This window comes from Ranitomeya imitator, chromosome 3 (genome assembly GCF_032444005.1).
Source record: "Ranitomeya imitator isolate aRanImi1 chromosome 3, aRanImi1.pri, whole genome shotgun sequence".
NCBI lineage: Eukaryota > Metazoa > Chordata > Amphibia > Anura > Dendrobatidae > Ranitomeya > Ranitomeya imitator.
The window spans coordinates 32,119,351-32,132,739 of record NC_091284.1 but is presented as its reverse complement, the minus strand read 5'-3'; the positions used below and the strand labels follow the sequence as shown (position 1 = coordinate 32,132,739).

Genomic DNA, 13,389 nt, shown 5'->3' with positions numbered 1-13,389 from the left:
ACCTGCAGTCATGGCCGAAGGGAGCTCAGGAGCTTGTTACATTTACTACCTGCAGTCATGGCTGAAGGGAGCTCAGGAGCTTGTTTCATTCACTACCTGCAATCACTGCTGGATGGAGCTCATGAGCTTGTTATATTCACCACCTGCATTCATGGCCTAAGGGAGCTCAGGAGCTTGTTACATTCACCACCTGCAGTCATGGCTGAAGGGAGCTCAGGAGCTCGTTACATTCACTACCTGTAATCACTGCTGGATGGAGCTCAGGAGCTTGTTACATTCACTACCTGCAGTCACTGCTGGATGAAGCTCATGAGCTTGTTATATTCACCACCTGCAGTCATGGCTGAAGGAAGCTCAGGAGCTTGTTATATTCACCACCTGCAGTCATGGCCGAAGGGAGCTCAAGAGCTTGTTACATTCACTACCTGCAGTCATGGCTGAAGGGAGCTCAGGAGCTTGTTACATTCACTACCTGCAATCACTGCTGGATGGAGCTCAGGAGCTTGTTACATTCACTACCTGCAATCACTGCTGGATGGAGCTGAGGAGCTTGTTACATTCACTACCTGCAGTCATGGCTGAAGGGAGGTCAGGAGCTTGTTTCATTCACTACCTGCAGTCATGGCCGAAGGGAGCTCAGGAGCTTGTTATATTCACCACCTGCAGTCATGGCTGAAGGGAGCTCAGGAGCTTGTTATATTCACCACCTGCAGTCATGGCTGAAGGGAGCTCAGGAGCATGTTTCATTCACTACCTGCAATCACTGCTGGATGGAGCTCATGAGCTTGTTATATTCACCACCTGCAGTCATGTCAGAAGGGAGCTCAGGAGCTTGTTATATTCACCACCTGCAGTCATGGCTGAAGGGAGCTCATGAGCTTGTTACATTCACTACCTGCAATCACTGCTGGATGGAGCTCAGGAGCTTGTTACATTCACTACCTGCAGTCATGGCTGAAGGGAGGTCAGGAGCTTGTTTCATTCACTACCTGCAATCACTGCTGGATGGAGCTCATGAGCTTGTTATATTTACCTCCTGCAGTCATGGCCGAAGGGAGCTCAGGAGCTTGTTTCATTCACTATCTGCAGTCACCACTGGATGGAGCTCAGGAGCTTACTACATTTAATTTCTGCAATCACCACTGGATGAAGCTCAGGAGCTTGTTTCATTCACTACCTGCAGTGACCACTGGATGGAGCTCAGAAGCTTGTTTTATTCACTACCTGCAGTCACCACTGGATGGAGCTCAGGAGCTTGTTTTATTCACTACCTGAAGCCACCACTGGAAGGAGCTCTGGAGCTAGCTGCTTACTGATTTTATCACTTTAATGTACAAACAATATGCAAAAACTCCTGAGCTCTCTCCAGTGGTGACTGCAGATAGAGTTAAAAGATAAAACTGTCACTATGTTTTGTGCTCTACGGTGAATACAAACACTTACCTCCATCTAGAAGATTTGCCCAGAAGATAACCCTGAACCCCTGGAGGATGCCATTGAGGGCTTCTTTGGAAGGGGTCGACCAGGAGATAGTTATTGTCTCTGGTGAAGTTGCAGCTGCCTGGACATTCTCCGGGGGGCGGCTGGGAACTGAAATGACAAGATATCAGATAAATGTTACCTCTCCACCTAGCGATAGATCCGACATATCATGGGAGAACCCACAGTTGTGGTTTAAGTGACAAATAAGAGCTTCTGCTCCATTAAAAGACGGCGACCAGCTAGCTAGCTTGGAAGCATGCTCCAGCACATATAGTGCTGAGAGAGTTATTAGGCCATTCCAGGGCCGGGTTTTACGAGCAGTCATAAGAGATGGGTGGGAATGACCGCTCACATATCTCTACCCCAGGGGCGTGGTTTGGCAGATAAAATGGAGACAGAGTCTCATTCAGTGTCTGTGACTGGAGGTGTGGACACTGACCTAAGCGGGCGGACCCGCAGCACTATAGGGACTATTTTCTGTTTGTTTTCACTTTGTGCAATAAACGGCTAGCTTTTGCTTGCATATGTTAACCCCTTAATGACCGCCGATACTTCTTTGTACTGCCCTGAGATATAACAGAATAGAATCCCCTTAAAAGTGGCAATCCGGCAGCTGTCGGCTGTACACTAGAGCTGACAACTTTCTGCATTAGGCTACTTTCACACTAGCGTTTTCTGCAATCCGTCACAATGCGTCGTTTTGCAGAAAAAACGCATCCTGCAAAAGTGCTTGCAGGATGCGTTTTTTCCCCATAGACTTGCATTAACGACACATTTGCGACGGATTGCCACACGTCGCATCCGTCGAGCGACGGATGCGTCGTGCTTTTGCGGACCGTCGGGAGAAAAAAACGCTACATGTAACGTTTTTTTCTCCTGACGGATCGCTTTTTCCGACCACGCATGCGCGGCCGGAACTCCGCCCCCACCTCCCTGCACCTTACAATGGGGCAGCGGATGCGCCGGAAAAATGCATCCGCTGCCTCCATTGTGCAATGCAGCAAACGCTAGCGTCGGAATCTCTCCCCAACGCATTGCGACGGGGAGATTCCGACGCTAGTGTGAAAGGAGCCTTAGCCATGATCAGCATTTGCACCTTCCATATCTGTTTAACCCCTTAGATGCTGATGTGAATAGTGATTACATATAAATGGTATTACTTTGGGGGTTTTCCAATATATAGGACCCCCAAAGTCATTTCAAACCTGGATAGGTCTCTAAAAAAATAAGTTTTGTAAATTTCCTTGAAAAAAAATGAAAAATTGCTGCTACATTTTTAAACCTCCTAAAAGGCTAAAAAAATAAAATAACATTTTAAAAATTATGCTGATGTAAAGCCGACATGAGTAAAATAATTTTTTAACATTTTTGTCAAAATTCTGATATTTTTTGTAAATAAACACAAAACATATCGACCTACATTTACCATTATCATAAAGTATAATGTGCCAAGAAAAAACAATCTCAAAATCACTGGGATTTGTTGAAGCGTTCCAGGGTTATTACGGTATTACCACGTAAAGTGACACTGGTCAGATTTTAAAAATTTAGCTTCGTCACTAAGGGGTTAAAGCAGGTTATACACAATACAGATCAAAAGTTTGGACACACCTTCTCATTTAAAGATTATTCTGTATTTTCATGACTATGAAAATTGTACATTCACACTGAAGGCATCAAAATTAATTATGAATTAACACATGTGGAATTACCGTATATACTCGAGTACAAGCCGAGAATTTCAGCCCATTTTTTAGGCTGAAATTGCCCCTCTCGGCTTATACTCGAGTCATTCCCAGGGGTCGGCAGGTGAGGGGGAGCGCCAGCTGTCTAATAATACTCACCTGCTCCTGGCGCGGTCCCTGTACATCCCTGGTTCTCCGGGCGCTGGCAGCTTCTTCCTGTAGTGAGCGGTCACATGGTACCGCTCATTACAGTAGTGAATATGGACCCAACTCCACTCCCATAGGGGTGGAGCCGCATATTCATTACTGTATAATGAGTATGGCGGGGGCAGTGCGCGCTATTCACCTGTCCCTTGTTCCACTGTCGGGCGTGGCTCCGTCTTCCGCGTCCTCTGCAGTGACGCTCAGGTCAGAGGGCGCGATGACGTGTTTAGTGTGCGTGCCGCCCTGTGCCTGAACAGTCAATGCGGAGGACACGGAAGACACAGCGGCACCCAGCGGTGGAACAGGGAAGGTGACTATAGCAAGTGCCGGGGGCCTGAGCGACGAGAGGAGAGTATGGGTTTTTTTTTTTGTTTTTTGTTTTTTTTTAAATCGCAGCAACAGCAAATGCTGCAAATATCTGTATGGAGCATCTTATAGGGCCATAATCCACATTTGTGGAGCATTATATGGGGCATATTTTAATATGGAGCACCTTATGGAGCCCATCATGAACTTTATGGAGCATTATATGGGGCGTGTTTTGTATGGAGCATTATATGGGGCCCATCATGAATTATATGGAGCATTATATGGGGTGTATTTTGTATGGAGCATTATATGGGGCTACTGATTCAATATGGATATTCAAAAACACTTAACCTACCGATGTCTCAATTAATTTTACTTTTATTGGTATCTATTTTTATTTTTGACATTTACCGGTAGCTGCTGCATTTCCCACCCTAGGCTTATACTCGAGTCATTAAGTTTTCCCATTTTTTTGTGGCAAAATTAAGGGGGGGGGTCGGCTTATACTCTGGTCGGCTTATACTCGAGTATATATGGTATATACTTAACAAAAAAGTGTGAAACAACTGTCTTATATTCTAGATTCTTCAAAGTAGCCACCTTTTGCTTTGATGACTGCTTTGCACACTCTTGGCATTCTCTTGATGAGCTTCAAGAGGTAGTCACCGGGAATAGTTTTCACTTCACAGGTGTGCCCTGTCAGGTTTAATAAGTGGGATTTCTTGCCTTATAAATGGGGTTGGGAACATCAGTTGTGTTGAGCAGAAGTCTGGTGGATACACAGCTGATAGTCCTACTGAATAGACTGTTAGAATTTGTATTATGGCAAGAAAAAAGCAGCTAAGTAAAGAAAAACGAGTGGCCGTCATTACTTTAAGAAATGAAGGTGTCAGTCCGAAAAATTGGGAAAACTTTGAAAGTGCTCCCAAGTGCAGTGGCAAAAACCATCAAGCGCTACAAAGAAACTGGCTCCCATGAGGACCGCCCCAGGAAACAATGACCGGCCAAACTCAGTGCCCTACCAATGTGTGAAAATAAACAATGATTATAAATGATAATAAACAAATGATAATAAATATAAGCAAAGATTATTGGGGTAAATCACATAAACTTCTCTTTACATTAAGCAGTGTATAATCCTACGAATAGTGCAGATGAGGAAAAACAAATTGGGCCAGAAGGAAATCAAAAACAAGGTAAAAACAATGCAGTAAACCCCAATTATTAACAAAAGTATCATATGGGTCTATAGAAATACTCTGTAATAGTGGAAAATGCTCTCTAATTAGTATATAATAAAATGAATGTACACTCAGAAGACCATTTCTATCATTTATCACACGTGGTCCCAATGAAAAATACTAAATGGAAAAAGCTTTAGAGAATCCCTAACACAAACCACCTGGATTTAGGGCACCCGATCTATACATCCATGTAGCCTCTTCTCTCCATAAAACCTTTGTTATTCGATATATCACAAATTGCACCACATCTGGTGAGATTTATACAGCTAAATGATCCTGCCATTTTTTGTATGTGGCCAAACAGGTCAACAACTCGGGAGACACATGTTGCATATTCTGATTTTTTGGGGGGTTGTTATTTTTAGATTTTGTTCACATTTTTAAGAACAATAAAATGGGTTTAAGATTTACTCATGAAATTAACACCAAAACTATTAATTTTCTTGATTTAACAATTTGGATTGATGATACTGGGAGTATCCAGACTAACACATATAGGAAGGAGACTTCCACAAATAGCGTCCTTTACTGGGACATCCCCACCGCCATTACCTTCGATCGAGGCTACATTGTTCCAGGCAGGAGGACTTTGTAGCCGAACGATCTACTCTGTATAGACTATTTAGGGAAAGGGGATAGGATTGTATTCCTATAAAAAAGAGCATATCATCGTACATACGAAAAGAGGTCAACTCTTAAAAACTAAAAATTTGCAAAACCCCCCCAAAGATTAACCTATTAGATGCATTGCTACCTTCGATCAAGGAGCGTCTATAGTTAAGATATTTTCAAAACATTAGCACCTTTTACAAGAGGACAATGACTTGAAAGTCAGAATTTCACAATTGTTGTAAATTCTGCTCTTGGGCTCCCTCCGGTAGTTGTTGATGGTAATGCAGTTATTCCTGAGCAGCAGTCTTGGACAGGTGTTTCTGCTAATTGCAATTCGGACTGGGGTATTTAGCTGTGCAGGACTCATTAGTCCTTTCCAGTAGTCAATGTTCCTTTGGAAGTGTTGGTCCTCTGCCTGGCCCCTCCTGCTTGCTGCCAATTCAGCTAAGATAAGTGTTTTCTTCATTTTTTTTAGACACACTGCTGTGTGTTTATTTTCTGTGCTGATCTTGTTTCTATTTTGTTCCTGCTAGACTGTGCCTGATGTTTTTCTCAGTCTAGTTGGACTCGCTGGAGTCGCAGATATACTCTCCACATCTTTAGTTAGGTGGTGGAGTTTTTGTATTTTTTTGCTGTGGATATTTTGTAGTGTTTTATGCTGACAGCATAGTATCCTGTACTATCCTTTCCTATCTAGGTAGAAGTGGCCTCCTTTGCTTATCCCTGTTTTCTGTCTGCGTGTGTCTTTTCCTCTCCTACTCACAGTCATTATTTGTGGGGGGCTACCTATCCTTTGGGGGTCTACTCTGAGGCAAGAGAGTTTTCCTATTTCCATCTTTAGGGATATTTAGACCTTAGGCTGTGTCGAGGTGTCTAGGTCTGGTTAGGCACACCCCACGGCTACTTCTAGTTGCGGTGATAGGATCAGGGATTGCGGTCAGTAAAGTTACCACTGCTTCAGCGAAGGTCATTTCATGCTGCTCCAAGGCCACCTGATCAGAATACACAATATCCCAATGTTTCATATAGAAAAGGCCCTAATGTGAGAAATATGATGGTTCCAAGCCATTCCTCACAAGATAAAAAAAATCAAGAATGGCCGGGTTACAAAATCAAACTTTTGGATCATATAGATGCGGTCAGGGGTGTAATGTTATCTCGACTAACAAACAATTTAAAAATCCCAAAAAAATCCAAAGGCTTAGTTATTAGAGATTTCAGAAATTGCACCACATCTGGTGAGATTGATGGAGCTAAATGCTCCTGCCCTTTTTTGTACGTGGACAAAACTGGTCAACAACTCAGGAGGTGCGCAGTAAAACCGGGGCTGTGGAGTCGGAAAGCAAAACCATTGACTCCAACTCTGACTCCTCACCCTGACTTCCGACTCTGACTCCACAGCCCTGCCTCAATACTGAGCGTGTTCATAAAGTGCAGCACAGATTCATCTCAAATAAAAGCCGAGATCCTTAGATTAGGAACAGAACAGACATTTTTAGGACATTTACAGCACATCCTGCACTGGACGACTGAACCCAATTTATTATATACTTTAGGAGCCGGTCCATTTTATACCAACTCCACCAAAATGGACACTGACTCCGACTCCACAGCCCTGGTCGCGACATATCGGTTCTATTAGGAACAATTGCTCCTGTGTTACTCTGTACGAGATTCCATCACAGTTCGGACCCTCTGGCCATGCAGTTTGGGGTATACAGAAATGTACGCTCAAACACAGAAAAGGTAACCTGGACCAACATCTGTTGAGAGAAGAGGCTAAATGGATGTATAGATTGGGTAGCCTGAATCAAGATGGTTTCTACGAGGAATTCTCATATGGGGCTTATTTCTAAAGCTTTTTCCTTTTAACATTATTCATTAAGCTCATGATTGGGACCACTTGTGGTATATGATTGGAAATGGTCTTCTTCGTTTAAATACATTTTATTACATATTAACTAGAGAGCATTTTCCACTATTACAGAATATTTCTATAGACCCATACGTTACTTTTGTTAATTGGGGATTACGGTTTTGTTTTTAACTTGTTTTTCATTTCCTTCTGGTATAATTTGTTTTTCCTCGTGTGCAATGGTCCAACACATATGGATAAAATGATGTGATGACCTGATACGGACATTTATCTTATCGGCACTATCAGGTGGATTAGAATCATAGAATCATATCATAGAATGGTAGAGTTGGAAGGGACCTCCTGGCTCATCTGGTCCATCCCCACTGCTTAATGTAAAGAGAACATTATGTGATTTACACCAATAATTTATGCTTATATATGTTATCATTTGCTCTTTATTTGGTTGCAGCTTTATGTTTGACATGGTTACAATATTAACAAATGCCGACACGCTGAGCATTCTGAGACAAGATGACGTGTTATATCTGCTCCATGCTGTCATCATAATAACCAACTAATAGCGCAGCGGAGATAACTTTGGCGCGTTCTACTGTTTAATCATGTCGCTAATGTTATGATATGCAGCTGATATCAATTAATTTTGCTAAATAGTTTTGGTATCCAAGACAATGTGTCATATGCTCTCTCCTATCAGGAAGGTAGCAAAACCTTCAGCTATGAGAAATATCAGGAAGCGCCACGTCACTATTATAACCATTGTGTCAGGCCGGACATGATGATCGCCCTAGTGAAGGTCTTACCATCCTCTAGCGTTGTGGTGATGATTTCCTGAGACGATGGCCCTGTCCCGGCCCGGTTACATGCCTGCACGACCACTCCGTACTGGGTGAACTTCTTAAGATTATCCAAGGTGTACAACTCGCTGTCCCCGGTCGTGTCCACAGTGATGATATTAAATTGATAGTTGCCTCCTGTGCTGTACTCCCGGAAGCCGATTTGATAACCACGGATGATCCCGTTCTGCAGGTGCTTTTTGGGAGCCTCGAATAATAAAAAAAAAAAAAATACATTTAAAAGAAAGAAGGGAAAAAAAGATATTTACAGTAGTACGAAAAAGTGTCTGCCCCCTTCCTGATTTCGTATTCTTTTTGCATGTTTATTACACTTGAATGTTTCAGATCACCAAGCAAATTTATATGTTAGACAAAGATAACACAAGTAATCACAAAATACAGTTTGTAATTGAAAGTCTTTATTATTAAGGGAAAAAGAAATCCAAACCTACAGGGTCCTGTGTGAAAAAGTGATTGCCCCCTAAATTTAATAACTGGTTGGGCCACCCTTAGCAGCAAAACTGCAATGAAGCGTTTGTGATAACTGGCAAGGAGTCTTTTACAATTCTCTGGAGGAGTTTTGGCCCACTCATCTTTACAGAATTGTTGTAATTCAGCCACACTGGAGGTTTCCCCGAGCATGAACCGCCTTTTCAAGTTCATGCCACAGCATCTTAATCATATTAAAGTCAGGACTTTGACTAGGCCACTCCAAAGTCTTAATTTCGTGTTTCTCCATCCAGAGGGGGACTTGCTGGTGTGTTTTGGATCATTGTTCTGCTGCACAACCCAAATGCGCTTCAGCTTCACAAACAGATGGCTGGACATTCTTCTTCAGGATTTTTTGGTAGACAGCAGAATTTAAGGTTCCATTTACCACAGCAAGTCTTCCAGGTTCTGAAGCAGCAAAACACCCCCAGACCATCACACTACCACCACCATATTTTACTGTTGGTATGATGATGCTTTTCTAAAATGCTGTGTTACTTCTATGCCAGATGTAATGAGACATCTTCCAAAAAGTTTAACTTTTGTCTCGTCAGTCCACACAGTATTCTCCTAAAAGTCTTGGGGATCATCCTAGATATTGTCTGGCAAATCTGGGACAAGCCTTTATGTTCTTATTACTCAGCAGTTGTTTTCATCTTGGAACTCTGCCATGCAGGCCATTTTTGCCCATTCTCTTTCTTATGGTAAATTCATGAACACTGACCTTAACTGAGGCAAGTAAGGCCTGCAGTTCTTTGGATGTTGTGGGTTATTTTGTGACCTCTTGCTTGAGTCGTCTCTGCGCTCTCGGGGTAATTTTGGTCAGCTGGCCACTCCTGGGAAAGTTCACCTTTGTTCCATGTTTTTTTTTGGGGGGCAATGGCTCTCACTGTGGTCCGCTGGAGTCCAAAAGATTTAGAAATGGTTTTATAACATTTTCCAGACAGATTGATCTTAATTACTTTGTTTCTCATTTGTTTCAGAATTTCTTTGGATCGCGGCATGATTTCTAGCTCTTGAGGATCTTTTGGTCTACTTCAATTTGTCAGACAGGTTATATTTAATGGATGTTTCTATTGAGAACAGGTGTGGGAGTAATCAGGCCTGGGTGTGTATAGGGAATTCAAACTCAGCTTCTCAAAGATGTGATAAACCACAGTTAATTTATGTTTTATGGGGGGTGGGGGCATCACTTTTTCCACACAGGACCCTGTAGGTTTCGATTTCTTTTTCCCTTAATAATAAAGACATTCATTTAAAAACTGCATTTTGTGTTTACTTGTGTTATCTTTGTCTAATACTTATATTTGTTTGGTGATCTGAAACATTTAAGTGTGACAAACATGCAAAAGAATAGGAAATCAGGAAGGGGGCAAACACTTTTTCACACAAGTGTATACAAACCCATCAAAAACAAAAATTCAATGACAACTTATGGCATGTGGGTGAGAAACAAAACCTAAAAAACAATATAAATCTGCTATCGTTGTAATAATAGTGACCAAAAGAATAAAGCCGCCTAATCATTATACTGCATGAGGAACGGCATAAAAAATAAATAAAACCAATTCTTCACCTGCTGTTCATTTGTTCATTCTGCCTCCCAAAGATCACAGTAAGGTTCGGCACACATTTATCCTGCGCTGTACGCCGGGCGATTACACCAGGATTTCCGTGTAAATCACTGAAATATGTGATTCGGACAGAACCCCCAGAGGAAGATTCCCTATCATAAGGCAGATGGAGGCACTGTGGATGCTGTCTGATCTATGATCTTTTTAGAATTGCATAAAAATGCAGTCCGATGCAGTTTTGTGCACTTCTGAAAAGAAGGAAACTGTTGAACAGACACCAGACGGAGTCCAGAGTAACTCAGCTGCCTCGTAGTGAATGGATCCCTCTGGGGTTTAATCTGAATCAAGTATTTTGGAGATTTAAATGGAAACTCCGATGTAAACGCAACACACAGTGTAGAGCACAAGATAATCGTGATTCAAAATGTTATGTATGTAAGTTTAAACTCAACGCACAAAAAACAAGTCCCCACTCAGGACCATCATCTATTAACAGAAATATAAGGGGTTTCCACGTTACTGGTAGCACAAAGGCTCTGGAAAAGAGCTATAGTTCCTCGCTCCCAAAAGAAATTCAACAAATTCTGGGCTCCCAAATCCAAATGCCCCACTCTGTTCTGAGCCACACAGTAAAATGATGTTCTCCTCATGAGCATCTATACCTCTTTTAATGCATCCCATTATTTTATTTGCCTATGTAGCAGCTGCCTGACACTGGTCACTGAATATGAGTTTGTAATCCACCCATACACCCAGGTCTTTTTCATTGGCGGTTTTGCCCAGAGTTTTAGAATTAAGCACATAATTATACATCTTATTACTTCTACCCAAATGCATGACCTTACATTTATCCCCATTAAAGCTCATTTGCCATTTATCAGCCCAAGCTTCTAGTTTACATAAATCATCCTGTAATATAAAATTGTCCTCCTCTGTATTGATTACCCTGCAGAGTTTAGTGTCATCTGCAAGTATTGAAATTCTGCTCTGAATGCCCCCTACAAGGTCATTAATAAATATGTTAAAAAGAAGAGGGCCCAATACTAACCCCTGTGTTACCCCCCTGCTAACCGTGACCCAGTCCGAGTGTGCTCCATTAATAACCACCCTTTGTTTCCTATCCCTGAGCAAGCTCTTAACCCACTTACACATATTTTCCCCTATCCCCATTATTCTCATTTTATGTATCAACCTTTTGTGTGGCACCGTATCAAAAGCTTTTGAAAAGTCCATATACACTACATCCACTGGGTTCCCTTGGTCCAGTCCGGAACTTACCTCTTCATAGAAATTGATGAAATTAGTCTGACATGAACGGTCCCTAGTAAACCCGTGCTGATACTGGGTCATGAGGTTATTCCTCTTCAGATACTCCAGTATAGCATCCCTTAGAATGCCCTCCAGGATTTTAACCACAGTAGAGGTTAAGCTTACTAGCCTATAATTACCGAGTTCAGTTTTTGTTCCCTTTTTGAATATTGGCACCACATTTGCTATACGCCAGTCCTGTGGTACAGACCCTGTTATTATGGAGTCTTTAAAGATTAAAAATAATGGTCTATCAATGACTGTACTTAATTCCTGAAGTACTCGGGGTGTATCCCATCCGGGCCCGGAGATTTGTCAATTTTAGTGATTTTTAGACGCCGCCGTACTTCCTGCTGGGTTAAGCAGGTGACATTTAATGTGGAATTTTTGTTATCACTGATCATATTGTCTGCCATGGGATTTTCTTGTGTAAATACTGATGAAAAAAGTCATTTAGCATATTGGCTTTTTCCTCATCCACCATTTCACCCAGACTATTTTTAAGGGGGCCAACACTATCATTTTTTAGTTTCTTACCATTTACATAGTTAAAGAATATTTTGGGATTATTTTTACTCTCTGGCAATGAATCTCTCTGTCTCAATCTTTGCTGCCTTGATTTGCTTTTTACAGAATTTATTTAATTTTCTGTATTTCTTTAATGCCTCATCACTACCTACTTACTTTAATTCTCTAAATGCTTTCTTTTTGTCACTTATTGTGCCCCTTACAGCTCTATTTAGCCATATTGGTTTCCTCCTATACCTAGTATGTTTATTCCCATACGGTATATACTGTGCACAGGTCCTATCCAGGATGCTAATAAACGTCTCCCATTTTCTTTGTGTATTTTTATGTCTCAGGATATCGTCCCAGTTAATTGCACCAAGATCATCTCTCATCCGTTGGAAATTTGCCCTCCTGAAGTTTAGTGTCCTTGTAACCCCTCTACTACACATCTTATTAAAGGATACATGAAAACTTATTATTTTGTGATCACTATTCCCCAAGTGACCCCCCAACCCTTGTATTTGCTATGCGGTCTGGCCTGTTGGTTAATATTAGGTCTAGCTAGGCCTACTATCGGCCAATAGTATAAAATTCTGTGACCTACCTGTGGTGTCATTATGAATACTGCACCGCTAGATAAATTCATTGAGAGGTGTAGTTTGTAAAATGGGGTCACTTATGGGTTTCCTGCTGTTTTGCAACCTCAGGGGCTCTGCCAAGTGACATGACACCCACAAATTATGACAGAAAAATCTGCCCCTCCAACCACCCCCCCCCCCCCCCAGGAGGAAGCTAATGCGAAAGGCGCATTGGGGTCTTATTCCCTTGCATTTCCAGACCTCACATAAGCATTATCTTGAATTAATTAATTTTTACTTGTTGCTTTCTACCATCTTATAACAATGAAAACATGGATCACTGCTCTCCCTATCAGCCCGCCAACTTATATATATCTGATAAACCTGAATTTATACTTTTGCATGTGACTAGTATTTTACTTTTACTTTATTTCTAAAATGCAGCAGTAATTATTATCTTTGTTTTTAGGACTGTCTGGAACTATTATTGTCTTGTTTTTCATTATGCACCGCTCCATATAATCATTTGAGTGGCGGTTTGCATTTTCTGTATTGTACTTGTTCCATTATTACAGTACAAATTACAATTAATCTGTGACCAGTAGGAGTCACTATTGTACCTGTATTTATATTGCTGTATTTTTCTATAGTACAAACTGTAATTTTGCTTTTCGATCACTAG

The 13,389-nt window shown here is 41.6% G+C and overlaps 1 protein-coding gene across 2 annotated transcripts in view; it reads right to left on the bottom strand.

The window, feature by feature from the left end:
- Positions 1–13,389, bottom strand: part of DSCAM (DS cell adhesion molecule) — a 570,150-nt gene that overhangs the window by 175,562 nt on the left and 381,199 nt on the right. For both annotated transcript variants that reach the window (XM_069760714.1, XM_069760715.1), the window contains exons 17-18: positions 8,216–8,456; positions 1,444–1,590 (exon numbers count right to left, since the gene is read on the bottom strand). In XM_069760714.1, the coding sequence (XP_069616815.1) occupies positions 1,444–1,590; positions 8,216–8,456 (388 nt within the window). The remainder of the gene's footprint in view (positions 1–1,443; positions 1,591–8,215; positions 8,457–13,389) is intronic.